Genomic DNA, 27,867 nt, shown 5'->3' with positions numbered 1-27,867 from the left:
GCGTTCAAGTTTATTTCCAAGTCTTAACAAAGGTAGTATGTCACGGCATTTGGAGGAGAAAACGTGCAGTGATGGACAGTCAGCCCAGTGATGGGAGCGAATTAAGAACTTAGCACAGTTGGAATTCTGAAAGTGAGAACTGAGGCCACAAAGAGCAGTATAAGGCAGCAGGCCCAATTCTGTTAGAAGCGAACACTTAACTCAGAGAAACCTCAACTGCTCTTGTTTTGTTTCTTTTTCTTTTTTAAAATATGTTTAAAAAATGTTTATCTACCTCCTTCCTATTTTATATTGTAAATTTTCATGACAAATCAGTTTGTATATATTTTTCATGCTGACAAATGTGCCACAAAATTTTTTAAATGAGTCTCTGAAAAGTATATCTACATATTCAAATTAGAAACCCAATTTTTATCACATAGAGGAGGCTCAAAAAAGAAAAACAAGAAATCACATCTCTTAGCTTACCATATGTAGGGGAAAACACAAAGTAGTTCAGATGACAAATGTTATAGGCTTCAATTCTGACATCTTTCCAGATGCCCTGGGTAGGAAAGGATGGCCCCCAGTCCCAACCAAAGGAACTCTGCTCCTATAATTTCAAGGGGAAAAAACCAGATCCCAATTACCATGAAATTTAAACACTATGGAAAACATGTTCTTCTAAAATATTACATACATGTATATTAGTTTGCTAGGGCTGTCATAACAAAATACTACAGACTGGGTGGCGTAAACAACAGAAATGTATTATCTCACAGTTCTAGTGGTTGGCAAGTCAAAGATCAAGGTGTTGGCAGGTCTGGTTTCCTCTGAAGCCTCTCTCCTGGGCTTATAGACAGCCACCTTCTCACTGGGCCTTCCCATAGTCTTTTCTGTATGTGTGTGTGCATGCGTACATGCATGCACTGCACACGTATACACACACACACACACACACACACACACACACACACTACCTCTTCTTAAAAGGATATCATTCATACTTGATCTCTCACCCTGAAAGTCTCATTTTAACTTAATCCCTCTTTAAGGACCTTATCTCCAAACAAGGTTACAGTTTTAGCCACGGAGAATCAGGATATCAACATAAAAATTCAGGGAGGAACACACAATCCAGTCCACAATAGTGTTCGTGTATATGTGTGTGTCCCATACAGAGCATCTAAAATGGCCTCCAACGATCCCCTCCTGGTATTCATGTCCTGTGTAATCCCCTCTCCTCCAGTATGGATTACACCTAGTGAATCACTTCTAACCAAGCGAATACAGGAGAGAGGTGATAATCATTTCCAAAATTAAGTTATAAAAAAACTGCACCTTCTGTTCTAGGTGCTCTCTCCCACACTCTCCTGGCCATGAGGGAAGCCAGCTGCCATGTTGTGAGGCGGCCTCTATGGAGAGGCCCACATGAGTAAGTGAGCTTGGATGCAAATCTGAGCCCTAACAATAACCACATGGATGAGCTTAGGCCCAAACACTTCAGGCCCAGTAGAGCCATGAGATTACCACACCCTCAGTCCATACTTGACTGTAATCTCATGACTGGCCTCAGCCAGAGGCACCCAGCTAGGCCACACTCAGATTTTTGATAGACAAAAACTACGATAACAAATGTTATTTTAAGCTGGTAAGTTTTGGCATTAGTTGTTATACAGCAATGGATAACTAATACAGTAACTAATACATGAACCTATGCAACACAGTTGTTTGGCAGAAATGTTTTAAGAACCTAAAATCTGATTATGTACTTTTATTCTTCAAAAGCATATGACATTGAAGCAATACTACAGTCACTCTTTAAACTTTTCCAAAATGTATCTAAATCTATCATTGTATTTAACGATAAAGAACATTCTACTTAAGTGTGATAGCTATAAAGAACGAGGAAACATTTAAAAATAAAGATAATTAACACGTTGAGGCTATGAGCTCAGCTTTAGAAAGGAATAAACACCACAGTACATAGTAAGCTCTTTCTGAATGGAACATTTGTAGAATAGAGCCTGAGGAATTGGCCAAACTGTTCTCATTTAAGTATTTCCTAAGATCTGTATTTTTTTGAAATAGAGATAAATTAGTTTCCATTACAGAGAAAAACAGAGAATTAGGGGTGCCTGGGTGGCTCAGTGGGTTAAGCCGCTGCCTTCGGCTCAGGTCATGATCTCAGGGTCCTGGGATCGAGCCCCGCATCGGGCTCTCTGCTCAGCAGGGAGCCTGCTTCCCTCTCTCTCTCTCTGCCTGCCTCTCTATCTACTTGTGATCTCTCTCTGTCAAATAAATAAATAAAATCTTTAAAAAAAAAACCAGAGGGGCGCCTGGGTGGCTCAGTGGGTTAAAGCCTCTGCCTTTCGCTCAGGTCATGATCCCAGGGTCCTGGGATCGAGCCCCGCGTCGGGCTCTCTGCTTGGCGGGGAGCCTGCTTCCTCCTCTCTCTCTCTCTCTGATCTTTATCTGTCAAATAAATAAAATCTTAAAAAAAAAAACCAAAAAACAGAGAATTAAAACCACTTTCTACCATTCACATTTGTCTTAAATTCACCATTTCAGCATCAGATTCTCATGTTTGTAATGAAAGTCAACTTGGGGCTATTTATTAAAGAGTTTATAAGTTCAAGTATGTAATTCCTTTATTAGAGACAGGGAATAAGGAGGAGGGTGAAAATATTCAACATCTTATAAGGCAGGCTATTTTCCCCATCAAGGGCTACAAAACACTCTTGTTCATAAAACTTCTTCAGATAAAAGTTTTCATTAGTCAAAAAAGATTTGTGAACTGCTTTTTATATTTCAGGCAGGAGTACATCAATGTACAAAATAGACAGTCCTTCCATTTATAGTGTTCACAGTACGGCAGGAAATTCAGGTACTGAATAAATAATCACAAGTGCAAAAGACACCAACAGGGAACAATCTAATGGGGGAGAGGAAGGAAAGGTGTCAAGAAAGGTTTCCCTGAATAATAGTATCTTTCATATGGAGATCTGAAAGGAGAGTATCATTTGTCCAGTGTGTTTAGGAGAGAAGTATAAGCATCCCTTCTGGAAGGAACAGCATGTGGCACCTGGATGGTTCAGTTGGTTAAGTGACTGCCTTTGGCTCAGGTCATGATCTCGGAGTCCTGGGATCAAGTCCCGCATCCCGCATCCCGCATCCTGCATCCAGCTCCCAGCTCCGCAGGGAGTCTGCTTCTCCCCTCTCATGCTCTCTCTCAAATAAATCAATAAGATCTTTAAAAAGAAGGAGAAGAAGAAGAAGGAACAGCATGTGCAAAGGCGTTGAGGTGCAAGAGACTAAGACATATTCCAGGAGATGAAGAGGGAACAACAGGAAGAGACGGGGAGAAGACAGAAGTGGGCATGAGTCAGACCGAACTAAGACCTGTTACTTGAGCCTAAAGGCAACGAGAAGGTAAATTCGGTTGTAGGTTGCAGTTAGGTGGCCAGGATAATATTTCACGTAAGAAATGATGGCTTGAACTCAAGCATGATAGAAGAAATAGAGCACAGGAAGATTAAAGAACTATTGAAGAGGTAATGTCCACATGGTCAAAATGACTTAGGGATGGACTGGAGGAGGGAAAAGAGAGAGAAGGAATTATCAAAAACAACTCTTGGGGTTCTGGCTTGAGCAACTATCCTGGATGGTATTCCATTCAGCAAGACAGGGAACCCTGGGAGAAGGATTTAGATCCAAGTGCAGTATTGGACATCCTGAGTTTTAGGTCCCTGTGAATCAGGCAACTGATTCAGTATAAGGCCTGGAATTGAAGAGAGGTCTGGACTGAAGATACAATATTAGAAGTCATTAGAAATTCGACTGGTGGGGCGCCTCGGTGGCTCAGTGGGTTGAGCTTCTGCCTTTGGCTCAGGTCATGGTCTCGGGATCCTGGGATCAGACCCTGCACTGGGCTCTCTGCTCAGCAGTGAGCCTGCTCCTCCCCCCTCCAACCCTGCTGCCTGCCTCTCTGCCTACTTGTGATCTCTCTCTGTCAAATAAATAAATTTTTTAAAAAAATAAAGAAACTAGACTGGTTATTGAAGAAGTGAAGCTAAATGAGATCGTTTAGAGAAGGTATAAAAAGAGAGGAGGAATGTGTCTAGAACAGAGCAAAGCATGAATGATACAACTTCTAAGAGGGATAGGTTGATTTGGATAAAGTAACTTAGAAGGAATGGCCAGAGATATAGGTAGAAAACAAGGGGGTGGTGGAGAATATTGCTAAGAGGGTAGCTGAAGCGATATGCCCCGCCATCCAGGCTGAATGAACAGGGAAGGAAGCAGAGGCAAGAGAGGATCTGTGTTGATAGCTCTACTCCACTAACTTCATATAATCAGTAACACACTTAGAAGTCTGTAACCACAGAAATAAGTCTCCGAAATAAATAATAACACCATCTTACATTCTGAGTAGCTATATAGCCCTTCATGTATGCAAAATGCATTTACATTATTATTTCACTGTATGCTCCTATCAACACAGTCAAGAAGAGAAGGATTAGCTCCATACATAAATGATGGACTTGCTTAAGATCATTCTGGTCCTAAGGCCAGAATTCAGATCTAAGATTCCTGACTTGCTCTCCAATTCAGGTCTTTTTCCAGTGGACCATGCTGGTCTAGCCAGAAACATCAAGATGCAATTCACTGCTCTGGTAAGTTTGCCCCAGGGTTAGTGTTCCACACACCCTGAGAGCAGAATCTTGGGTCTGATTAATGATTTCACTGATGAGGGCTTTGTTCTATCTAGAGAAACTGAAAGTGTGTTTTCTTTCTTTTTAATATTTTTCATTTATTCATTAGAGAGAGAGAAAGAAAGAGCACAAGCAGGGGGGGAAGGTCAGAGGGAGAGGGAGAAGCAGGCTGGATCCCCAAACCCCGGGATCACGACTCCAGCCAAATGCGGAAGCTTTACTAACGGAGCCGCGCAGGTGCCCCAAAAGTGTATTTTATTTGCCACAAAGTGAATGGTGGGGTAGAGGAAAACCACTACATGGATATATGCATAACGTATGTATGCTTTCACTGATGACTGGAAAAGAAACATTAAGATTCAGGAGGTTCTCGAAGATTAAAGATAGAAGAAGAGAGAGAAAAAGCGCAAACTCTAGTATTCAAACCACTGTGCCATTTGAAGCCGAAGGCCAAAAACAAAAGGTGAATTTTAAACAAGTCTCAGTACACAGTATTCCACAGAATACCTGACTGCTCAGTTACAGACCATTCCTTTACGGTAGTAGGAACAAATGATTCTATTGAGACACACAAATTTAGGTAGGTTGAATAAAACCAGAGGAGGTATAATTTTGACCTTAGTACTTATATCAGAGAAACATAATTTAATGATAAATCCAGCCAGTCTGAAGAGAGCCACTTAACTTAAATAATCAGAATTTACTGAGGCTTTAGCTAACAAATACTGGAAAAATATTCTCAGTATCTTCACAGTGAAACCAATGCTTATATTTGTTTTTAAAACTAAATGCCAATTTCCAAAAATATTTAAAATAGAATTACCATACACTGCAGTATCCCACTTCTTGGTCTAGATGCAATAGAACTAAAAGCAGGATCTCAAAGAGATATTGGTACATCCATACATAGCAACATTATTCACAATAGCCAAAAGGTGGAAGTAACCCAAATGTCTATGGACAGATGAATGAATAAATAAAATGTGGCATGTACATACAATGGAACATTATTCAGACTTAAAAAGGAAGGGAAATTCAGACACATGCTACAGCATGAAGAAAATTATGCTAAATGAAATATGTCAGGCACAACAAGACAATGTGCATGATTCCACTTATCAGAGGTATCTAGAGTAGTCAAACTCATAGAAACAGAAATAACGGTGGTTTCCAGGGGCTGGGAGGAGGGGAAAATAGGGAGTTTTTATTTATTAATGATTTTATTTATTTATTTGTGAGAGATAGAGAGCACAAGCAGGAGGAATGGCAGGCAGAGGAAGAAGCAGGTTCCCTGCTGAGCAAGGAGCCTGATGCAGGACTCCGTCCCAGGACCCTGGGATTGTGACCTGAGCCAAAGGCAGACCCTTAACCTACTGAGCCACCCACGCATCTCTGGGAATTGTTTTTTAACGGGTATGGAGTTTCAGTTTTGCAATATGAAAAGGTTCTTGGGATTTGTTCCACAACAATGTGAATATACTTAATACTAGTGAACCACACACTTAAAAATGGTAGAGATGGCAAATTTTGTGCTATGGGTATTTTATCACAATTAAAAATTTTTTAATAAAAATAAAATTGAAAAATTAATGCCACAGAGAAAACTAATCCAACCACGCACTGGAATAAACTCAAGTCATTTAGACTCAAATGAAACTCAAGGAAAAATCATCATCTTGTGGATTTCATTATTTTTATTAGATTTTATGTGAACCTAGCAGTAAAATATAAGAACACATCAGCAGGGGCGCCTGGGTGGCTCAGTGGGTTAAAGCCTCTGCCTTCGGCTCAGGTCATGATCCCAGGGTCCTGGGATCGAGCCCCGCATCGGGCTCTCTGCTCGGCAGGGAGCCTGCTTCCCCCTCTCTCTCTCTGCCTGCCTCTCTGCCTACTTGTAATTTCTGTCTTTCAAATAAAAAAATAAATAAAATCTTTAAAAAAAAAAAAAAAAAAAGAACACATCAGCAAATATATTAGTATTTGCAGAAGGCTTCCTAGTAACACAAATCACTAATACAGTCTGGTGAAAAGTTGGATAAACTTAAATGTTGAAAAAATAATTTGTAGGGGTGTCTGAGTGTCTCAGTCAGCTAAGCATCTGACTTTGGCTCAGGTCATAATCTCAGGGTCCTGGGATCGAGCTTCACATTGGGCTCCCCACTCAGTGGGAGTCAGCTTGTCCCTCTGCCCCTTCCACAGCTCATGTCCTCCTTCTCCCTCTCTCAAATAAATAAATAAAATCTTTAAAAAATAATTTGTAAAATTACATTATCAGTCACCTGTTTTTCTTCTTTTTCTGTTGTTACCTAAGTTTGAGGCAGCTTCAGGAAGGAAATCTAGGAAGACAAAGATTCTTCAAAAAATTTGTATAATCTTTTGGTTCTTATTTCAAGTGCTCCATCCCATGACGCAGGCAGGAAAGAGATACCCAACTTGTAAGATACTATTGGTGTCTTCAAACAAGCATTTCACATGCCAGCATACCCCATCCTCAAGGCTAAAGCCCCCTCCATTTGCAAGACCGTTACCTTTCGAATGAAGTTTACATGGCACTGGCCCTTCTGCACAGGCGGAGGGCAGTCTGGAGGCACAGAGTAGTTAGTGTGAGCTTTGCTCTGCTGGGCCGCATACAATACGGGTGACTGGAAATGCAGCTCAAGGGAGTTCACATCTCTAACCACACTGGTAACATCAAAGCTCTGCATTAAAGGAAAGAACAGATGTGGAAGTGGACACGTGTGTAAAATTTTAGACACAGATATAGATATATAAAAATGTGTGAACGATGCATAAAATAATTGAAATCTTTAGGGTTAGCCTTTTTGTAGAAGAAAGCACTTCACTGAAATAGTATAACCTAATTGCCTGCTTATAGGTACAAGCAAAGATGCTCTCCTACCCAAAAGTAGATTTCTAGGTTTCTCCTTCTATTTGTACTGACAGATGACGGTCCCAGGCAAAGAGAGCAAGCAGAAAATATCTTTAGTCCTGGAATGTCTGCTCTGCTATTTGAGACATGGCCTTGAACAGCCAGGGAATTTCCTAGATGCTTCGTGACAACCTGACTCTCTGGTATGAACAGCATGTTATTTCTAAGTCATAAGTTATTTTTGTTTTTGTAAAGTTCTACCCTGGAATGGAGACCAGGATATGATATCTTAATGTAATGTCAATTGGCATTTCACATGAAACCCTGGATCACCAAACAACAGAGAAGGGAACAGCATTCGCTGAACACTTCTCATGTGCCAAGAACTGCGTCAAACGTTTTACATCATTAGCTTATTAAGTCCTCACAACGACTCCACAGAGTCTGTGGTGTTTTCATCACTCTACAATGAGACAACTGAGAAAAAAAGTAACTTAACCCAAGCTTCAAAGAGCATTGCCTGGGGCACCTGGGTGGCTCAGTGGGTTAAAGCCTCTGTCTTTAGCTCTGGTCATGATCTCAGGGTCCTGGGATCAAGCCCTGCATCAGGCTCTCTGCTCAGCAGGGAGCCTGCTTCCCTCTCTCTCTGCCTGCCTCTCTGCCTACTTGTGATCTCTCGCTGTCAAATAAATAAAATCTTTAAAAAAAAAAAACAAAAAACAAAGAGCATTGCCTGCGTGGGCAATTATGCACTTACCCTTCTCTATTCACAACAATTAACGCACAAACACATATCAGTAGCTTTTAACCTGACGTCACTGGATACTTACATATCTTTTGAACATGTTGTCTGTTTTCCCAATAGGAACACTATTTAGCAGGACTTTTGCAACTGTGTCGACACCCTCAAAAATCAAATTCACTTTTTGCCATTTGCTTAAAAAAGAAAAGATTTTTAAAACAAGATATTTAAAACATGAACTTAGATAAATCTTTTTTTATTAAAAACTAAAGGAATAAATATTTCACAGAGAATACACATTCTTAAAAGGCAGTTTCCAATGAAATTTTCATAAGTATTGGTTTAATACATTTTTATTTAAATTCAATTAATTAACATATAACATATTATTAGTTTCAGAGGTAGAGTTCAGTGATTCATCAGTCACAAATAACACCCAGTGCTCATCACATCATGTGCCATCCTTAATGTCTGTCGTCCAGTTACCCCATATTCTTATACACCTCCCTCCAGCAACCCTCACTTTGTTTTTGTTAAGAGTCCTTTACGTTTGTCTCCCTCTCTCCCTCTCTGATTTCGTCTTATCTTATTTTCCCTTCCCTTCCCCTAGATCCTCTGTTTTGTTTCTTAAATTACACAAGAGTAAAATCATATGATAACTGTCTTTCTCTGATTGACTTATTTTGCTTAGCATAATACCCTTGTTATGTTGAGTAATCTAGCTTATCTTTCTTCATAATATTTCAACTGCCGGGTGCCTGGGTGGCTCAGGTCATGATCTCAAGGTCCTGGGATCAAGTCCCACATCGGGCTCTCTGCTCCGCGCATCCGGCTCTCTGCTCCGCGGGGAGCCTGCTTCCTCCTCTCTCTCTCTCTCTGCCTGCCTTTCTGCCTACTTGTGATCTCTGTCTGTCAAATAAATAAATAAAATATTTTTAAAAATATTTCAATTGCCATAAAATCATGAGCACAGCTTATAATTTCCAAATGCATGGACTTTTTTCTCGGACGTTACAAAATTCTTATGATAATTTAGTTAAATAGCAGATATAAAGCATTTTCACAAAGTATTACATTTATGACGCTATCTAAGAGAACATATTAACCAACTAACAGGTATCTGAGTGAATATGATGTGCCCAGTACTCTGCTAAGCCCTACAGGGAACTAAAACGCTCTCTGAATTTAAGGAATCTATAATCTAGTTGCCATTCAAGCCTAAAACACAGGAATAAAGAGAAAACATTTAATTTCTTCTATTTTATAGTATAGCCTGGTTAGACAGACTACAAATGCTATCAGAACTTATGTCGTAAGGAAGGACTTCAAGAGAGAAATAACAATTTCAAGACGAACAGAATAAATAAAATGGGGTATATCCATGCAATAAAGTATTAGTGATAAAAAGAGATGAAGTATCAGTGAATGAGACAACATGGATGGACTTTGAAAACACTGTTACACTAAGTGAGAGAAGCCAGTCACAAAGGACCACATGCAGTACAGTTCCATTTATGTGAGATTCCCAGAAGAGAAAAATCCATAGAAAATGAGTCAGTGGTTGCCTAGTGCGGGGATAGGGATGAGGGAATGGGGATTTGAGAATGGGGAATGACTGCTAATGGGTATGACCTTCTCTCTGATGAGGATAATGATGGCAGCATAACACTTTGAATATACTAAAAACTACTGAACTGTATACTTTAAAAGGGTGAATTGGTGGCACCTGGGTGGCTCAGTCATTGAGCATCTGCCTTCAGCTCAGGTCATGATCTCAGGGTCCTGGGATCAAGCCCTGCATCCGGCTCCCTGCTCAGCAGAGAGTCTGCTTCTCCCTCTCCCACTTCTGCTTGTGTTCCCTCTCGCTGTGTCTCTCTCTGTCAAATAAATAGATAAATAAAATCTTAAAATAAATAAAAATAATAAAAGGGTGAATTGTATGGTGTGTGAATTAGGTCTCAATAAAGATTTTTGGGTTTGTTTTTGTTTTTTAATGAATAGAAATGTCTAGGTAGGGGCACCGGTTAAGCGTCTGCCTTCAGTTCAGGTCATGATCCTGGGGGTCCTGGGATCAAGTCCCACATCAGGCTCCCTACTCAGCTGGGGGGGTCTGCATCTCCCTCTCCTCTTGTTCCTCCCCCCACTCATGTTCTCTCTCTCTCTCTCTCTCTCCGTCAAATAAATAAACAAGTAAAATCTCTCTTTTTTTTTTTTTTTTTAAAAGATAATGAGCTAGTTTCAAGGGTAGAGGTTATGCTAGGGAGCTAAGGGAAAGAATCTGGTCAAGTCAGCAGGGCAGGAGGGGATGCAGGAAGCGGGACAGGAATAGGCAAGATTAAGTAGTATCCTCACAAATAAGCAGGCAAGATGAAATTGGTTTTATCAATGAATACTAAGACACTGTCAGAGCGCCTGGGTGGCTCAGTTGGTTAAGCATCCAACTCTTGATTTCGGCTCAAGTCTGCTCTCAGCATTGCAGGATTCAGTCCCTGCCCCCCACACCCACCCACTGAAGTCAGCCTCTGGCTCCCATTGGGCCCGGAGTCTGTTTGAGAGTCTCTCCCTCTCCGTCAGCCCCTACCCCCACTCATGCTCTCTCATGCGCTCTCACACGCATGCAAGCTCTCTCTCTCTCTCTCTCCCTAAAATAAATAAACCTTAAAAAAAAAAGGGCGGGGGGAAGACACTGTCATTCCTTTGCTCAAGAATGACAGTGCCTTCTTTTTTAAGACTTTATTTATTTACTTGGGAGAGAGGGGGGAGAATCTCAAGCAGACTCCCATACCGAGTGTGGAGCACCAGGCAATGTGGGGCTCCATCTCAAGACCCAGAGATCCTGACTTAAGCTGAAATCAAGAGTTAGGTGCTTAACCGACTAAGCCACGCAGGAGCCCCAACACTGTCATTCTTGAGCAAGAACATCATGGTAAAACCAGTATGTTGGGAAGATGAATCTAATTTTTGTGGAAGATGAGTCTAACATTTTCATATATGAGACCGGAGAATAAAAAGACAAAGCAAGAAATTTAGTTGCAGCTTTGGCCTAATTGTAGGCACTCACTCACAAATGCCAAGGCAAATGTGGAAGCTGGGAAATGAGGAGAAAGGGGCTGAGTCAAGAAAAATGATAGGCAGAAATTAACAGGACTCAGAAAGAGACCACATACAGAGATAAAGAAAAACAATATAAGCCAAAACCACTTTAGGCATAGAAGATCAGCAAAACAGTGTTACCTTAAGAGAAACAATAAGGCCGTTACAATTTAAAGTAAGCTTTAAATGGAAAGTCAATCGTTTAAATTTTGGATATGCTGAGTTCAAGATGAAAGAGAACCCCCTAACAGAGATATTTTTAGTATTATCTGGAAATAAGGGCCCAGAGCACAGCCATGTCGCAAAGTCTGGATTTATTTCTCTTTCAAGAGGCTGGTAAATAATGCACACCACCCCCCAGAAAAAAATCACACAAAAGGGACAGACGACTTTTTTTTTTTATTTAGCAATAATAGTGGTAGATATAACTGGGTTACTTTCTGTTACATGGAACATTACTGAAATTACTATGCTTTTCCTCATGGCTTCACGACATAACATAAGGACAATGCCATAGCCTCAATGGCTGGCTAACACCACATGGAAAAAATGATATAGCTCTGATCCTACTTGACAAATTATAATACATTCTAGTGATTATGTGGTCAGGAGGGCAGAGAGAAGGAAATGGAAATAAGAGAACTGACTAGGTATAGGTGACTCCATTATAACCACTGGAAGGAGGACTGAGTAAGACATAATTTCATGACTGGTGGTCAGTGGTACCATTCTTAGATACAAATCAAAACATAAATCAAATAGTCACTTTTTTTTTTTTTTTTTTTTTTTTTTTTTTTAAATACTTTTTATTTATTTGACAGAGAGAAATCACAACTAGGCAGAGAGGCAGGCAGAGAGAGAGGAGGAAGCAGGCTCCCTGCAGAGCAGAGAGCCTGATGTGGGGCTCGATCCCAGGACTCTGGGATCATGACCTGAGCTGAAGGCAGAGGCTTTAACCCACTGAGCCACCCAGGCGCCCCCAAATAGTCACTTTTATAGGAAAAGGCTTTGGTCTCTCAACTCTCTGACCGAAACAAACAAAAGATTACTTTTTTGTTTGTTTGCAACCGAAACAAACAAAAGATTACTGCAGAGAAAGAAAAAGAAGATCAATAATAACAATAACTAAATAAATACAGATGTAGATATAGATATACACACATACATACCTAATGTTAAAGGGGATTTTAAATTTCTTGCTATAAGTCCAGTTATCCAAGGAGATCCATCTGTAGTCAAGGTCATTGAATCTGTAGTATGGATCCTGTTGATAAAAATTATGGCAGACAATTATGCAAAAATAAATAAATTAAATAAACATGAAATAAATTATTAACAATAGCTATCTGTCACCTAAAAATTAATGAACTCTGGGCCTAGGAGTGTAAGCATTTCATATGCTGGCACATTCCATCCTCAAGGCTAAAGCTCCATCCATTTAACTTTCAACAAAGTTAACGTGGCTTTCAGATAACAAAAAAAATACTAAAAAATGTTTTCTTAAAAAGTCCAACAAGGGGCGCCTGGATGGCTCAGTGGGTTAAGGCCTCCGCCTTCGGCTGGGGTCATGATCCCAGGGTCCTGGGATTGAGCCCCCAATCAGGCTCTCTGCTGGGTGGGGAGCCTGCTTCCTCCTCTCTCTCTGCCTGCTTCTCTGCCTACTTGTGATGTCCGTCTGTCAAATAAATAAAATATTTTAAAAAAAAAGTCTAACAAAATTCCTCAATGAAAGAGCTTTGAGATAGAAATAACATAGTTTCATTATCAATAAGAACATGTATGGAGATGAAGATTAGCTGCCCTTGTTAACACCAAATACAGAATCTCTGAGGTATTAGCAGAAAATAAAAGTCAGAACTTCTGCTGTGTGGCCCTCAGTCTTTTCTTTTTTTTTAAAGATTATTTATTTATTTATTTATTTATTTATTTATGTGAGAGAGAGGGAGTGCGAGTGAGCATGCAATAGAGCACAAGCAGGGGCAGTGACAGAGAGAGGGAGAGACGCAGGCTCCCCGCTGAGCAGGGATCCCGATGTGAGACTGGATCCCAGGACCCTGAGATCATGACCTAAGCCCCAGGCAGACGCTTAAAGGGCTGAGCCACCCAGGTGCCCTGGCCCTCACTCTCTTATAGCCCTTTTATTGCCACCATGCTTATTGCTGCCACTATTCCATTGGGCCTCAGGGGGGATGGTTCTCCTCTACTACCCAAAGATCAGCAAAACGCCCACTCTTTGGGTTCATGTAGCATTTCCAAAGTTATTTTTCACCAAGCTTTATTAAATGAGCACAAAAAGGACCTCTACAGGAAACACACAGGCAGCATGGATACCATCGAATGGACCAACTTCAAGTTACCTATATTGTCCCAGACCAGGTCAGCAAACTACAACCCATGGGCCATGTGCCGCTCACTGCCTGTTTCTGTGCGGCCAGTGAGCTAAGAATGGACACGTGTCAATAAATAAGGCTTTACTGGAGCACCGCCATGCCTATTCCTTTACAAATCATACATGGCAGCTTTCATGCTACAACAGCAGAGCTGAGTAGGTATGACAGAGGCCATATGACCCATGATGCATGGTGTCCAGGCCTTTACTGAAAATGGTTGCCAATGTCTAACCCAGGCAACAGGCCTGCTGGGTGTTCACAGATGCTATTCTGAGTGTCCAGCCCTAGGTCCTTCCTTTCATAATACTCAGAGGTCTTTCTTTTCCTACCCATTTTCTACACTTTACCTTCCTGATGAGGACACAGAAAAGAAAGTGATGTGACGCTTTTTGGTCCATCTTTCTATGAACAACATCACAGCTACACAGAGGGAAACAGTGCAGTCCTCTCCCACTGGGACAGGACCAAGGGTGATTTCCTCAGGAATTCCATCTCCAGATGGAGAAGGAAAAGCCAACTTTGTCTAACTTCCACAGATGATCAAGTTAGGCTGGCAACGACCAGTTGGGCACCTGCTCAGAGCACAAGTCAGTAAGACGCACTACAACACGGCTGGGTGTATGTCAAGATAGAAAGAATAGTACCTGTCAGAAATTGCTCCTGACTAGAAGAAACATTTCATTTTATTTTTAAGATTTTATTTATTTTTAGGTAATCTCTACACCCAATGTGGGGCTCAAACTCATAACACCATTATCAAGAGTCACATGCTCTATGGACTAAGCCAGTCAGGAGCCCCCGACTAGGGGCTAGAGCTTCCCTACTAGGGAAGAGTGCAGTTAATGAGATTTAGTAACAACTGATCATCACCAAACTGACTTTTAAGGGCTGATTAACAATGAGGTTTTATTCTGCTAAGCAGGGTGTGCCAGGCCCAGTCAACTTGTTTCCTTTTCTGCTCTTCCAACACACACAGGACTCAGCGTCTCTGATGAATAAGCATGGAATAAATATTTAAGGACACAGGTTTAAAGAAGTACCCAATAATTAGCCTGTCCATGTGTCTCCACCCAGCCTTATTTATAACTCTACACTGTGGACTCAGTCCAATCCAGTTAAAAATAACATGAGAAGGAAGGTGTGAAGGCTAATGCAGTTGCAACATGTCATCCTGCTAAGCTGTGGGGCTGACGGATGATCCGGTCTGTGTGGCCCAAGTCCCCTTCCTGTCTCCCAGCCTCCTGAAGTAAGCTGCTTGTTGAGTTCGAGAGGACAAGCTTCTCAGATATATTTTTTCTAGATAAATAGAATTTGGAGGTTAAAATTTTCTTTTACTTGAAAGAAACCAAAATGAAAAGGCCACAAACTGGGGTGCCTGGGTGGCTCAGTCGTTCAGCGTCTGCTTTCAGCTCAGTTCATGATCCCAGGGTCCTGGGATGGAGCCCCACGTCAGGCTCCCTGCTCAGTGGGAAGCCTGCCCCTCCCTCACCCACTACCCCTGCTCTGTTCCCTCTCTGGCTGTCTCTCTGTCAAATAAATAAATAAAATCTTTAAAAAAAAAAAAACACTGAAAAGGCTACATACTATATGACTCCAACTACGTGATGTTCTGGAGAAGGCAAAACCACGTTAACAGTAAAAAGATCAGTGGTTGCAGGGCGCCTCTGGTCCGCCCCCCCTCCCGGGACAAATAAGCAAATCTTTAAAAAAACAAACAAACAAACGGAAGAAAAAAAAAACAGTGGTTGCCAGGGATTAAGGATTAAGGGAGAGAGGGGTGAATAGACAGAACACAGAAGATTTTGAAGTTAGTGAAACTCCTCTAAATGATACTATAATGATGAATAGATATAATAAATTTGTCAAAACCCACAGATACTCAACACCAAGAGTGAACTCTAATATAAATTATATGCATAGGGTGATAATGATAGGTCAGTGTAGGTTCACTGATGATAACAAATGTACCACTCTGGTGGAGGGATGTTATTATGGGGGGCTGTGCAAGTGTGTGGAGGGGGGTATATATGGAAACGTCTGCATTTTCATTCAATTTTGCTGTGAACCTAAAATTACTCCAAAAGATGAAGTCTACTAAAAAAATGTCCTGTAAGGGAAAATATCTTACCTTCCCTAAAATAAAGATTGCAGAAGCTTAGATTACATTTATAATAACTATTCCAAATGCTAAGCAACCAACTTAATTTAGTTCCAAACAGGTCTGACCCCCTTTGCTCATATTAAAACTCTGAGTCCTATTTAAAGCCAACAGCCCAGTTTCTCCACTCCTCAAGGATAGCTATTTTTCTGGTCCTTCTGCTTAATTTGTAGTACTCAAACTCACTGTCATGTCTTCTGAAGAAGGAAAGCTTTTCGTGGGAGGGCTCAACTTCCACATCAATCAGCAGGCTCTGGAAGACCACTTCAGCAGCTCTGGTCCTATTTCTGAGGTAGTTGTTGTCAAGGACTTGCGAGACTCAGCAATCCTAAGGTTTTAATTTCACTACCTTCACCAAACTAGAGCGTGTCTCTGATGCCAGGAGAGCCATGAATGGAGAGTCTCTGGATGGTCACCAGATCCTCATGGATCACTCTGGCAAGTCAGCCACGGGAACTAGAGGGGGGGATTTTGGGGCCCGGGGCAAGGTTGCAGTTACTCTGGAGGTGGTGGGGACCAAGGCTACAGGAGTGGCAGATACGATGACCTGGAGGATATGGGTACGGGAGGCCAGAGTGCTTATGACCGCTACACCGGAGGAAATTACAGAGACAATTATGACGACGGAGATGAGGCGTGTGGACCTAATGTAGATACACAGGAATAAAACTTCTGATCCAGGATCATGCTTCCAAATGGCTGTACTTACAAAGATTTTTAAAGCTACACTGAAACATCTGTTTTAGTGCATCAACTTCTATTTTTGAACTGAACTCCCAAGGTAGCTTGTTAAAGACATTTTAGAAAGCTCCATGTATTTTTTAAACTTTTTTTCTCCCATTTAAAGACAAATTCTGGGACATTTGTAGAGTCTGATGTTTTTCCTTTTACCACTTTTTTAGTTTGGGATCTCAGAACTGCTGGTTCTGGACCCCTCCCCCCCCAAAAAAGATAATAATGCACATTTAGGGACATTTTAAGATTTTATTTATTTATTTATTTGACAGAGAGAGATCACAAGGAGGCAGAGGGGCAGGCAGAGAGAGGAAGCAGGCTCCCTGCCGAGCAGAGAGCCCGATGTGGGGCTCAATCCCAGGACCCTGGGATCATGACCTGAGCGGAAGGCAGAGGCTTAACCCTCTGAGCCACCCAGGTGCCCCTTAGGGACATTTTAGAATGTTTATCAGGAGTGGGAAGCAATTTCCAAATGCAATTATAAGAAATCAAGAACATGATTAGAGGTTTGGTTTTTGTTTGTTTGTTTTTTAATTCGGGGTCACCACCTTGATTACATAGAAGTTTCTTTAAAACATTTGTGAATATCATTTTTTTTTTAATACTGGAAGAAAAAAATATTCTGTTGTGTCTCATTCAGCATTTAGGATGTCCTTCACAGCACAGGTTAAAAAGTTGAAAACTGAAAACAAACAAAAAATAACTAAAATAAAGCTAACAGCAGTTCAGTGTTACACCTAAGAAACCATGTAAGTCATTGGGTTGCTAAGCAAACCCATGAGCCCTAAAAAACAACAGAAGTATCATTTGTTGCCCAAGATAGGTACTCATCTAGTCTTATCTTCATAACAAACATGTGCAGTAAATACCACTTACAGAGGAAGAAACCAAAGCTCCAGAAGATTCCACTCCTAAGGTCCCACAAGTAAGCAGTACATCCAGGAACCAAATCACCTCAGTCTAACGCCAAGGTCTGCATTCTTTCAACGATCCTCATGCCGCGCACACGGACACCTTTATGTCAGATATCACCTGACCCAATGGGAAAGGTATTATCATCATTGCCATTTTGTAATAAAGAGTCCAAGGCTTAAAGTTAAATGAAGTGGTGGAGCACTGATTCAGACGAGGAGGTCTGGTTCCAGAGTCCAAACACTCAATCATTACCCAGTGCTGCCATTATTGTCACAAATGCCACCAACTGTTACAATGTCAGTGCTACCTACCAAGCAGGAACCAGGAGATAAATATGCCATATAAAGCCCATGCTAGTTATTTATCATTGGCATTTACCACGCTCGCGTACGTCAACAAACTATGTGGCACCACACCGTACAAAGGACATTATCAGTCTCATTTTCTCTGTAAGCTTCTGAACTTCATCTGTTATGACTGCCTATAGATACATAAATTCTTTAACCAGGTATAGCTTTTCCACTCTCCAATTCTGCTTCAATCCAACACCTGATTCTACCCCAGACATAATTACTTCAAATGGAGGTAAAAAGAGAAAAGAAGCTTTTGCAACTGTCTCATACATAGATGTCTTCTTGGACTCTTAGACAAAAAAAAAAGTTTAAGAAAACATTTATGCGGGGCGCCTGGGTGGCTCAGTGGGTTAGGCCTCTGCCTTTGGCTCAGGTCGTGATCTCAGGGTCCTGGGATCGAGCCCTGCATCGGGCTCCCTGCTCCGTGGAGAGCCTGCTTCCCTTCCTCTCTCTCTGCCTACTTGTGATCTGTCTCTCTGTCAAATAAATAAATAAATAAAATCTTAAAAAAAAAAAAAAAGAAAACATTTATGCAAAAATGAGCAGAAGTAAACAATACACTGAGTAAACAATATATTAAGATACAGAGAAGCTACACTCTCCAAACCTTAGTTTGCCCATCGCCAAAAGGAGCTTCAGCTATGATTCTTAGTTCAGAAGGTGCACAGGTACAAGAGATTCTAAGTTCAAAAATCAAAACATTTTGGTTGGCCTTAACATCATTTTTGCCTAAAATCCTTAAACTAGTAAATACTGCTTCATTTCTGCCACAGCTAGTTAGAAAGGGGTAGAAGTTAAGGTAACTCCTTGTTTCCTGACCAAAGAGAATTTAAAAGGGGAATTTAAGAGAAACAAGATGCTTTGCTTAGCCCACTCCACAGTGCCAGACTAGAACTCATGAAAGATTAGCGTAAATGTCCAGAGAATGATTCTAGACTGACACGAAGGGTCAGAGGAGCCACAGATCACACTTGCTCAGGGAGCAAAGTTGGGTGGCTGAACAGATCCACAGCCATAGTTCCTGCCTCTGAGATGAAGCTGGGGCAGGGGGCGGGGAGGGGTGGAGCTGACAGGTAAGAGCAGCAGCGGGGAGCAACCTTGTTTGCATGAATTCAAGTCCCAGCTCAGCCCTAATACCTGTGGGATCCCGTGAAGCTCATGTAACACCTCTACACTTCTGTTTTCTCAGCTCTAGAACAGGAATAATAGTACCTCCCAGGATCAGTATGAAAATTGCAAGAGGTAACATATGGAAACTGCTTAGAACCATTTACTGCATACAGCAAGCATTCAACAAATGAAAGCTATCGTTACTGTTACCGGTACTGATCTGAAATGACTTCTAGGGTATGTCAAATTAAAGGAAAAAGTCAGTACCAAACCATATGCACAGAATATCATCTTTTATAGAGAGAAATGTATTATGTACATAGACATCTATCACAAGATACATGAATGTACACAAGAACCCTGTTAACAGTAGTTGTTTCTGTGGAAGGGAACTAGAAAACTAGGAGACAGGAATGGAAGGATACTTGCTTTCATTATATAACCCACCTTTACCTTTTTTTTTTATCAGTACAGTTAACCCTCGGGGGTACAGTTAACAATACGGTGCTCCTAAACCCCACACAGTCAAAAATCTGCTTACTAACTTTGACTCCTCAAAATTAACTACTAATCACCTACTACTCACCAGAAACCTTACTAGTAACATAAACAGTCAATTAACATATTTTGTATATCTATTATATACTGTATTCCTACAATAAAGTGAGCTAGAGAAAAGAAAATGTTATTAACAAAATCAGAAGGGAGAGAAAACACATTTATAGAACTATACTCACTGAAAAAAATCCGAGTATAAGTGGATCTGCCTAGTTCAAACCCATTTTGTTCAGGGATCAATTGTGTATCCTTTACCTATTTCTAAAAGTCCTTAAAATTAGTTGACCGCTTTTTAAAAAAGAAAACAATAAGCTGGGCTGATAGCAGTACGAATGACCAAGCAGGAATGGTTATAAGACACTGTAGGCTGGACCTACAAGATCCAACAAGCAGCAACACAGGTGACAAGAAACAAAAACGGCCTCAAAATTCCAGGCCTCATTCACTGAGAAAATGTTGGTGTGTTATTAGAAACAGATAAAAGAAGAGAAACTAAGGATTGGGAGAATTGAGAGAAGAGGCATTTGGATATACTGAGTTTCAATACTCCATGAAGACATTCAGGTAGAAGAGTAGAGCTAAATTTCCAGCCACAAATCAGCAGAGGACGAGTTCTAGATTAAGACATCGGAGCAGCTCTACGCCAGAGCCACAGTTTTGGCACAGACGGCCAAAACTAAGAGACTTCCAAGAGGCAGAGAACAGAGAAGAAGGGACATATAGAGGAACTGCTTGCATTTATCAAGAACTTTCAGCAAATGGGATGCTTTGAGTGGTATATTTTGAACAGCACATTGTGCTCATCACTTTTCTCACTGGACATCTTTACATTAAAACAGTAATTGTTCTCTTTGCTTACTATTTCTTCTTGTCAACAGGCCACATGAGATGTGAAAAGATGTGGGTTGCATCCTTGTCCCCCCACCATTTAATAGATGCATGATCTTAGGCCATAACTTCTCTGAGCCTCAGTCAGTGGAAGTAATGATAACCTTCTTCACAGGGCTGCAGTGGGAATTATATGACCAGGTGCACCTGAGAGGGTCAAGGAGAGTGCATTGCACATGGAAGACATTAAAGCACTATTACATGAAGATGAGTTTCATACTCTAGGTTGACTATGTACATGTTCATGTGATAAAGATAACCCCTTACCTAAAGATTCAACTATCAGTTGTCCCTTTGATATTCAGTGTTGGGGCCATAAGAAGCAAATCTTCTTATGCCCTAAACACACCCCACAAGGCATCAAATGAAGAAGCATATGTCCAGGTTTAAGAATCAGAATTTTCCAAAGCTATCTTTAAAAAAAAAAAAAAAGAAAGTGTGCCTGTCTGGCTCAGTGGGCTAAGTACAACTGCACTTCTAAAAATTGTTTAAGAAAATGAGGATATATGGGACACCTGGGTGGCTCAGTAGGTTAAAGCCTCTGCCTTTGGCTCAGGTCATGATCTCAGGCTCTCTGCTCGGCAGGGAGCCTGCTTCCTCCTCTCTCTCTCTCTCTCTCTCTCTCTGCCTGCCTCTCTACCTACTTGTAATCCCTCTCTGTCAAATAAATAAATAAAATCAGGGGCACCTGGGTGGCTCAGTGCCTTAAGCCTCTGCCTTCAGCTCGGGTCATGATCCCAGAGTCTTGGGATCAATCCCCATATCAGGCTCTCTGCTCAGCCGGGAGCCTGCTTCCTTCTCTCTCTGTGCCTGTCTCTCTGCCTACTGTGATCTCTGTCAAATAAAAAAAATAAAACCTTTAAAAAAAAACAAAGAAAATAAAGATATATAGTAATTAAAATTTATTTATTTTAAAGATTTTATTTTTTTTGACATAGCCTGAAAGGGAACATAAGCAGGAGTGGGAGAGGGAGAAGCAGGCCTCCCACTGAGCAGGGAGCCGAATGCGGGGCTCAATCCCAGGACCCTGGGATCATGACCTGAGCCAAAGGCAGATGCTTAATGACTGAGCCACCCAGGCACCCCACAATAACTACAATTTAGTTAAAAGGATCTTCATCAAAGAATAGAAAAAGTCGAGTCTGGTAACTATCCAACAGTAAGTGATTGATTATAAATGACAGCAAATATATACAATGAAATCAAAAAGAGCCCTTAACCATGGTTTGCAGAAATATGTTTATCGTATACAAAACTATCAAAAATATTCTATATGAAAAAGTAGTTATGCTGTATATTTAAATAATTATCAAAAATGTGTATAGACAGAAAAGTTCTGCAAGAATATAGTATATTTTAAAATTTTAATAGTAGTTATCTCCGAAAGCCAGGTTTCCAGGTTTTCTTCTTCTCACCTATATTTTCTAATTTTGGCACACTGAGAATATCTTTAAAAAAAAAAGAAAACTGCGGGACACCTGGGTGGCTCAGTCAGTTGGGAATCTGCCTTTGGCTCAGGTCACGATCCCAGGGTACTGGAATCTAGTCCCACATCCAGCTCCTTGCTCTCTACAGGGAGTCTGCTTCTCCCCCTGCCTGCCATTCTACCTGCTTGTTCTCTCTCTCTCTCTCTCTCTCTGACAGATAAATACATAAAATCTTTTTTAAAATTAAAAAAAAAAAAAAAAGCTTTTCAAACTTGCACCACTGAGGAATTGCATAGGAAAGCTGAAAACATTCATAACAAGAGTCCCTTTATCTAAGTACTTAGGATATCAAGCAGCTCCATTCATGCAACTTTATGCTCCAAACTCCCAACAGCTTCCCCATTACATGCAGAATAAACCAACGTGCTTCCCATGGCTTACAAGCCCTACAAGATCTGCAGTAGATGCCCCCTTTGAACACATTCCCTTCCCCAAGGGCTTACAGGGCCCCAGTCACACTAGCCAGCTTACTGTTCCTACAACTTCTCCAGCACGTTCCCACCTCTAAGGCCTCTCCCCTCTCCGTCTTTTTTCTTTTTAAAACCGACCTTATCAAAAAGATCTCTGCTTAAAAGTTACTTTATCAAGATGGCTATCTTTAACCACTTTATTCTTTTTTTTTTTTTAAGATTTATTTATTTATTTGACAGAAAAAGAGAGATCACAAGTAGGCAGAGAGGCGGGAACAGAGAGAGGGGGAAGCAGGTTCCCTGCTGAGCAGAGAGCCTGATGCAGGGCTTGATCCCACCACCCAGAGACCATGACTGGAGCTGAAGGCAGAGGCTTAACCCACTGAGCCACCCAGGTGCCCCTAGCCATTTTATTCTAATAGCAGTTCTTCCCCATCAGCCTTCTACCCCCATCTCCTCTAATCGACTCGGCAGGGAGCATGCTTCCCCCTCACTCTGCCTGCCTCTCTGCCTACTTGTGATCTCTCTCTCTCTGTCAAATAAATAAATAAAAATCTTTAAAAAAATTTTTTTTAATTAAAAATAAAAAAATAAAACCCACATCTTTGAAAAGTGAATTGGGGGAAATCAGAGGGGGAGATGAACCATGAGAGACTGTGGACTCTGAGAAACAAACTGAGGGTTTTAGAGGGGAGGGGGGAGGGGGTTGGGTGAGCCTGGTGGTGGGTATTAAGGAGGGCACGTATGGCATGGAGCACTGCGTGTGGTGCATAAATAATGAATCTTGGAACACTGAAAAAAAAATTTGATAAGGGCTGATTTGATAAGGGAAAAAAATTAAATAAAATCTTTTCAGATTAGAAGAAAAAAAATAAAACCCACATCTACCTTATTGAACTTAAAGTTTTTCTAAGAATTTCTGAATATATTTAACAAACATTATGAATTATTTCCATGAGGAAAAGTCAGTTATTTCACACTCTGAGCTACCTCCTTCTCATTAGCTAGTAACCAAACCCTATTTCTTTTTTTTTTTTTTTAAGATTTTATTTATGTATTTGACAGACAAAGATCACAAGTAGGCAGAGAGGCAGGCAGAGAGAGAGGAGGAAGCAGGCTCCCTGCTGAGCAGAGAGCCCGATGTGGGGCTCCATCCCAGGACCCTGGGATCCTGACCTGAGCCCAAGGCAGAGGCTTTAACCCACTGAGCCACCCAGGTGCCCCCCAAACCCTATTTCTTGATATGCAGCCTTGTTACATGAAATAATCATCTGATTTGCTAAAGCCACTAATTATTTCTCACTGCCCTTAATTTTTCAGTAAAATGAGGCAAGGAGAGACCCTGCAAAACAAACACAGGCACTCTCAAAGCATGTGTGAGGGAAGCCTCAGGGAACCAAGATCAGCTGTAGCCTATGTCACAAGTAGTTTGTTTTTTTTTTTAAAGATTTTATTTATTTATTTGACAGAGAGAGATCACAAGTAGATAGAGAGGCAGGCAGAGAGAAAGAGAGAGAGAGAGGGAAGCAGGCTCCCCGCTGAGCAGAGAGCCCGATGCGGGACTCGATCCCAGGACCCCGAGATCATGACCTGAGCCGAAGGCAGCGGCTTAATCCACTGAGCCACCCAGGCGCCCGTCACAAGTAGTTTGTTAACTAAAAGTGGTTAAAGTACCCAAATTTGAAAATTAGCTATTTTAAAAAAGACAAACTGGACTATGGTCAGTGTCATTTACAAGGTTCACTTCCTTTCTGATACATATTTCTGAAAAAAGCTAATGTATACCAGATCAGAAATTCTGCATAACCCTACTTTATGATGCCATCATTTAAGTAAACTGTGAATGATATTCCCCATAGTCAACCACAGGAATATCAAAATTTTCACAACACCACAGTAAGCGTAGTACAGTTGAGAATCCAGACTATGGAATGGAGTCTGGCCAGCCTGGGCTAGAATTCCACTTCTGCCACTTAGTTGCTGTGTGATCCTGAGTAAATTCTCTACCTTTTCTGGGCTCCCTAACTCCGTATCATCCATAAAACGCAGATAAGATCTACTCTTGCAGAGAAGTTCTTGGGCTGGTAAAATGTATCAAAAACATCTTGTCCTAGGCAAGAACGACTGATGAATGGGAAAGCCACAGGCAGATGATGGAACAGTGCACAAAAACAGTGGAAGGTGTTAAAGTCTGGAAAAGCTCTCAATTTCTCTGCACACAGGCAGCCAAAAAGGAAACCGTCCTCCACAAGAAATCTATAAATTGGAAGATCTGTTAACACACACACACACACACACACACACACACACACACACACACAATGTGCCCTAAGAAACGGCATCTTTCTTCATATCCCAATCAGCCTTAAAAATTATTTAGCCTTTACACTATCACTAATAATACACTTGTATGTCTCATTCTCCTTACCCTAGGAGGGTTGCATCAATCCCAACCCGACTCCCTGAGGTCCACAAGCTAAAGGGAAAAACTAAGACATTACTCAATATAGCTAACGCTTAGCAAAACTACTGTCCCCTAAAGGGTCCATACAGTAAAACAATAATCCCCCGCCTTACGCTTTGTCGGTAACAAGCCCTTTCTATACTCTTCAGTGGAGAACTATAGCAATAGGAAAACCGCCAATAGAAACACTACGCGCCCAGTATGAACTTCCGCTTTCCAGAATGAGTGATGTCTCAGACTGGGTCCGGCCGCCTGCACAAAGCCGGACCCCAGCGGTGCTCTTCGCCAACAGTAGATTAACTGCTTCAACATTTCCCCGCCCCATATCACAAGACCCAAAGGAAAAGTTAAGGCCAAACCCAGGAACACAGCCCTAAGGCTCGGAGACTGCTAAGCCGTTCCTGCGCCCCTCTCAGCACAAGGGGCACGCGGGTGCAGGTTGCGGCGGAGCTTCCGCACACAGTACCTGGATGAGGCCCCGCTGGAACAGGGCGCTGTGCACGCAACCGGGGACCCTCCCCGGCAGCTCCAGGGAGCCGTTCCCGCTGCGGATCCTCCAGCTTCCCCGCAAGCTGAGGCTGCGCCCTAAGGCGGTGGGGCCCGCTCCGCACAGGGCGAGCAGGAAAAGCAGGCAGAGGCGCATACCTACAGCGGGAATTGCGCCAGCCCGGCCTGCTTCGGCCGCGGAAACGCGAGCTCGTCGGAAGCCGCCCGGGCTCTAGCGCGCCCCGCCCCCGGCTCCGCCCTCAGGTCAGCTGAAAGGCTGGGACTGCCCGGCCTCCCGCCGCGGGGAGGGCTGGCTGGGAGCGCAGAGCTCTGGTGCACCCGCAGTCTGGGGAATTTTCAGCGCTTATGCCTGCTGCTCCGGTGTCTGAGCAGAAGGCGAGAACAGTGCAGGGCAATTGGGACACACAGTTCCCTGGGCACAAAGTGGCGCTCAAAGCCTCAGGGAGCTCAAGGACGGACAGTAGGATGATGAGACAGCGAGAGAGGCTCCCAACCGCTTCAGACAACGGAAACACGGAGACACTCGCCGCGTCAGCTCCCCCAAATTTCCTGGGACCCTCATCCACACTTCAGAGGCCTGTCTGGCGGCAGTAACACTCACCTCCTGCAGCTCCACAGGTGGGTCTCAGAGCGCACTCCCACCCTTCAGAGACGAAGCAGTGACTAAAATTACCTGATTCGTAGGTTCATTTTGAGGGCTGAGAAAATGCGTGTACCGCGTGGAGCGTAGGGCCTGGCCCAGAAAAAAAACAGCAAGTTAGTTAATGTTAGTGAACTACGACCCTCTGTTTTGAAAAGCCTCGCAGAGGAGGCTTCCTGAGCTTCCAGAAATGTGCACTAAATGTGCAGGCAAAGTTAAAATCCTCCACCGTTCAGTGAGGGTGAGACTTGAACTGGGAAGTTTGCTGAACTCAAAAATGTAGACAGTCCAATTTTTTCAGGTTGTTATACGCATGAAAGGAGTTAACATGTATGGCTGTTCCTAACAACGCAGCGGTACCCAAGAATAGCACAGACTCATTTCAGGTTTCATTGTCACGTGGTCTACTTAAGTCCTATTTTGCAATAGGATGTAACACTGATCCTAGGAAGGTGACACGGAATTTTACGTTGCATGAAATGAATTTATTCCTGTGCTGATATTATCTCCCTTGTTTCCATATTTAGGAGGAAGCTTGTGAAGGGTTCTCCCCTCATCAAATCTGAGCTTTGTTTTGGCTATTTATGACCCTGGAAGTGCCTGAACCTGTAGACACAGGACAGTATATTACTTTTACAGAGGCATTATTTTTTCACAAGCCTAGTGTCTTGGCTTTAGGGGTATTATGGATTATCCAGTCCAAGCCTCTGGTTTTGCAGCTGAGGGAACAGAGTCCAAAGAGGTCAGGTGACTTGCCTGTCATACAGTGGCAAACAGAACCAAAATTCTCCAGTTCTGGCTTAGTCTCCCTGTAGACTACTGATATTGAGAAGGCTCTGGTTGGCTCAGAGCCTTCCACACTTAAGCAGCATTCTTACTTTTGATAAGAACAAAGCTCTCAATTCAAATAATATGCCATAACTCAAGGCAATAAATAGTCAGCCTTGGTCTGTTCAAAACTAATTATAAGACGTGACAGCAAGAGTAGCAAAGGAATTTTTTCATAAATCTCAGAGATTCCATTAAACCCAGTCAAAGGAAAACTCATCCCAGCCAGTATATTTGGATATATTCTGTTGTTCTATTAAGAAGTAGTTTAAGGGGGCACCTGGGTGGCTCAGTCAGCTAAGCATCTGCTTTCAGCCCAAGTCATGATCTCAGGGTTCTGGGATCAAGCCCCAAATAGGGCTTCTGCTCAGAGAAGAGCCTGCTTCTCCCTCCCCCCGCACCTGCTCATACAGGCACTCATGCTCTCTCTCTCTCTTTCAAATAAATAAATAAAATCTTTGGGGGAAAAAAATGAAATAGTTAAGGAATCTATTTTTTTTAAGATTATTTATTTATTTGACAGAGAGAGATCACAAGTTGGCAGAGAGGCAGGCAGAGAGAGAGGAGGAAGCAGGCTCTCCGCTGAGCAGAGAGCCTGATGCGGGGCTAGATCCCAGGACCCTGAGATCATGTCCTGAGCCAAAGGCAGAGGCTTAACCTACTGAGCCACCAGGCGCCCCAAGGAATCTATTTTAAGAAAAAAAGAAGAATATGCACCAGGACACAAACATGGCATGACATGGATTGCTTCACTTTGAAATGTTCTCATTTGATGTTTTCCAAAATTCAGACTGTTTAAATCAAATGATAGTTTCCTGGTTTAAAAAGACAAGGCTTGGGCGCCTGGGTGGCTCAGTGGGTTAAGCCGCTGCCTTCGGCTCAGGTCATGATCTCAGGGTCCTGGGATCGAGTCCCGCATCGGTCTCTCTGCTCAGCAGTGAGCCTGCTTCCCTCTCTCTCTCTCTCTGCCTGCCTGTCTGCTTGTGATCTCTCTCTGTCAAATAAATAAATAAAATCTTAAAAAAA

The 27,867-nt window shown here is 42.1% G+C and overlaps 1 protein-coding gene across 2 annotated transcripts in view; it reads right to left on the bottom strand.

Annotated features, from left to right (window-relative positions):
- The window catches only part of MANBA (mannosidase beta), a 122,272-nt gene extending 96,701 nt beyond the window's left edge, over positions 1–25,571 (bottom strand). For both annotated transcript variants that reach the window (XM_045998531.1, XM_045998532.1), the window contains exons 1-5: positions 25,333–25,571; positions 12,568–12,662; positions 8,394–8,499; positions 7,223–7,393; positions 469–592 (exon numbers count right to left, since the gene is read on the bottom strand). In XM_045998531.1, coding sequence (XP_045854487.1) covers positions 469–592; positions 7,223–7,393; positions 8,394–8,499; positions 12,568–12,662; positions 25,333–25,509 — 673 coding nt within the window. In that variant the 5' untranslated portion in view covers positions 25,510–25,571. The remainder of the gene's footprint in view (positions 1–468; positions 593–7,222; positions 7,394–8,393; positions 8,500–12,567; positions 12,663–25,332) is intronic.
- Positions 25,572–27,867: the final 2,296 nt, after the last annotated feature.

Source organism: Meles meles, chromosome 2, assembly GCF_922984935.1.
Source record: "Meles meles chromosome 2, mMelMel3.1 paternal haplotype, whole genome shotgun sequence".
Taxonomy (NCBI): Eukaryota; Metazoa; Chordata; class Mammalia; order Carnivora; family Mustelidae; genus Meles; species Meles meles.
Note: the sequence above shows the minus strand (reverse complement) of the source record. Positions and strands in the feature narration are given on the sequence as shown.